Source organism: Folsomia candida, unplaced genomic scaffold (assembly GCF_002217175.1).
Source record: "Folsomia candida strain VU population unplaced genomic scaffold, ASM221717v1 Fcan01_Sc005, whole genome shotgun sequence".
NCBI classification, from domain to species: Eukaryota; Metazoa; Arthropoda; class Collembola; order Entomobryomorpha; family Isotomidae; genus Folsomia; species Folsomia candida.
Window position 1 is genome coordinate 347,881 of NW_019091197.1, and position 2,897 is coordinate 350,777.

Here is a 2,897-nt window from a genome sequence, read left to right on the forward strand (position 1 = left end):
CTTTTGGAAGAAAGCACATACGCAACTTGATGCCTCTGTTGAATTTAAATTGGCATGATAATCATTTACATAAACTGATTTGCCCTCCACGTCAATAAGGTAAAGTTTTTCCATGGATTCTCTGAAATTTGGTGAAAATCCGATATTTATTTTTCACCTTGATTAATCATGACTCAATATGTACAATAGGATGTACACATATAAAATTGCAGCTTTATAATCAATATTTTGTTAAACATGTGACATTGTTGTATGGAAACAAGGTGACACGTTGGTAATACCAATATTTAAATTAAAAGACACTTGTTTATGCAACTTTCCGGTATAAAAGCAAAGTACTCCACGGTTAAAAACTTATCTAGTAACTTGTACCCACTTTTACCTATACTACATATACCAAAAATTTTCGAAATTTCAAAAATTTATTTTTTGAAAATGAACTCTGCAATTTTCCTCGCATTATTCTTTTGCATTACTCTCTCCGCCGGGGAGGTTGTCCAACACTCGTCATGTGGTTCGACCATATATACATACATATTCAAAATATGGACACTCTTCGAAATCCGGTATTAAAATAATACCAAGCGGTATTCATATCTGACTCTATACTAAAGCGGTATTGAAAAGTATACGGGGAGGTATTTAGTATTAAAGCCTTACTATATCGGTAGTAATTTCTACACGTGTCTAAAATTTTAATTCCAAGCGGTAGCAACTTTACTACCGAGAAATCAATATCTACCTGACTATGAGTGCTCTATACTAAATAAAGCTCTATACGAGTCAGGTCGCAATACCAGATTTCTAAGAGTGCAGTAAATCAAACAATTTTCAACAAATGTAAGATGTAACACACCAGAAATGGGTGTTATCATGTGACAATTATTATCTAGGTGGGCTTGGTCAATTCAATCAGGTGAGAATTGTTGAGGGTTCAGCCGGAAGTCTTACCGCGGGACGACAGTACACCATCGAAGCCGACTTTACCACACATCACGCCGCATCCGGTCTTGAAGTCAACGTCGTCGTGAAGGATTCCAACGGAAAAGTGGCCACCATTTTCGACGAGGAGTTGCCCAACTCTGCCGTCGTACCGGAAATCCCCTACACCGTGAGGTTCTACTACACCCCAGCGGCTCACCTGGCTGGGACAAATGTGGCGATTAAGATCCAGGTTGAACACGTCCATACGGCGGAGGAATGGGAAGATCATGAAGAGCATGATGAGGATTGTGCCATCGTTAACGTGAAAATTGTTTGAAAATTTTAACGTGAAAGTTTTGTAAACGTGGCGTTATAGTGAAAATGTTTAGTCGAAATTTTATTTAGAAATATATATTTGAAATGAATAAATATCTATAGCATCATATTTTCTGTAGCGAGTGGAGATGTATCCTATTATTTAATTGTGTAATCATAACTATTTAGAGAACGATATTGGGTAGGACCGTACATAAAGGATGGCAGGATGGCATTAATTTGGGGGTAGATACATATATCCATGTACTTAAATATGTAGCATGTGACTATATCTACCCATCGAGGATATGTATGTATATTGATTGACAGACAGTTTGACGAAGGATAATGTCGCAAAAATAAATTTACGACAAAATGGTAACAAATATCATGAAATTACCACGTGACGAAATTATGAATCCTCACATTTGGCGAAAATAGAAAACTTCTAAAAGCACATTTGAGGAAATATCTGATCTATGCATAAATTGCGCATTTATTTACATATTGATTTCAAACCTTAAAACTGGAATTTCGCCAAACTGTCTGATTTTCAGTGAACATTATTGAAAAAGAATCGCATCATTTATGGAATGCAGTATGCATTTACATTTACATATACATATTAGGTAAATGAAGGAGTACTCATGAGAATATTGTCATGAATCGGAGATGAGCTCATGACAGAAAGTTGAGCTAAATCAAACTTCATGAAATTCACTATGATCAAAAAATTTTATTCACAACAATTATTGATCAGTCGAAATTTAACAATGTGCAGGTGCTGTTAAATTATCATTCAAATTTTAAATTATACATAGCTTTTAATATTTAATCAGGGTTTAATGGATTTCCTGAAATTAGGTGGATTTACATCCACTACTCATTATTAACCATCATACTTCTGTCTGTGTATGCAACACAAATTAATGGGACTACAGCTAATTGCAGTGTTATATTAATTAAATTATTACTAGTGGCATTAATATTTTAGCATAAAAGTAAAATACTCCACGATGAGAACCTACCCAAATCAAAATTCACCAAATTACCGACAATTGTGCCAAACTAAAAAATATATTTCTAAAAATGTACTCCGAAATTTTCTTTGCATTCTTTTACGTCACTCTCTCAGTCTGTGAAGTTGTTAAACATTCATCATGTGGTAAGATAATTGTAGCATACATGCATAAATCAAATAATTTCTTAAAAATACATCATTTTTGATTAATTTGCACAGGAGGAAAAGGTGAATTCAGCCAGGTCAGAATTATCGCGTCTTCCGGAAATCTTACGGCTGGAAGACAGTACACGATCGAAGCTGACTTTACCACCCATCACGCCACAGCAAGTTTTCAAGTCTTCGTCCAAACGGATTCGGGTCGAGAACTAGACATCAGTGCAAATGACGTGTCGCCAAATTCTGTCCGACCCGAAGTTCCGTACACGGTCAGGTTCAACTTCACCCCGGGGAGACACCTGATCGGGAAAATTGTCGAGATTAAGCTCCAAGCCCAACATATTCATGCGGATGAGGAATATGAAGATCGTGAAGAAGATTGTGCCCTGATTTACGCCAGGATCGTTTAAATTATTGCGAGTTTATACAATTCTTTAGAAATTTAATGTTGAAATATAATAAATTAAGATTTGCTACT

At 35.6% G+C, this 2,897-nt stretch overlaps 1 protein-coding gene across 1 annotated transcript; it reads left to right on the forward strand.

Annotated features, from left to right (window-relative positions):
- Positions 1-350: 350 nt before the first annotated feature.
- On the forward strand, positions 351-1,369 carry LOC110850200. Its single transcript, XM_022097668.2, has 2 exons — positions 351-514; positions 894-1,369. Exons 1-2 carry the CDS (start codon positions 436-438, stop codon positions 1,259-1,261), a joined length of 447 nt encoding a protein of 148 aa, XP_021953360.1. The 5' UTR covers positions 351-435; the 3' UTR covers positions 1,262-1,369.
- The last annotated feature ends 1,528 nt before the right edge of the window (positions 1,370-2,897 follow it).

Excerpts from the sequence above, each read along its gene's own strand:
- LOC110850200 (XM_022097668.2), top strand. The coding sequence starts at position 436 with ATGAACTCTGCAATTTTCCTCGCATTATTCTTTTGCATTACTCTCTCC. Across the intron at positions 515-893 it reads TGTCCAACACTCGTCATGTG|GTGGGCTTGGTCAATTCAAT; the intron begins GTTCGACCATAT and ends ATTATTATCTAG.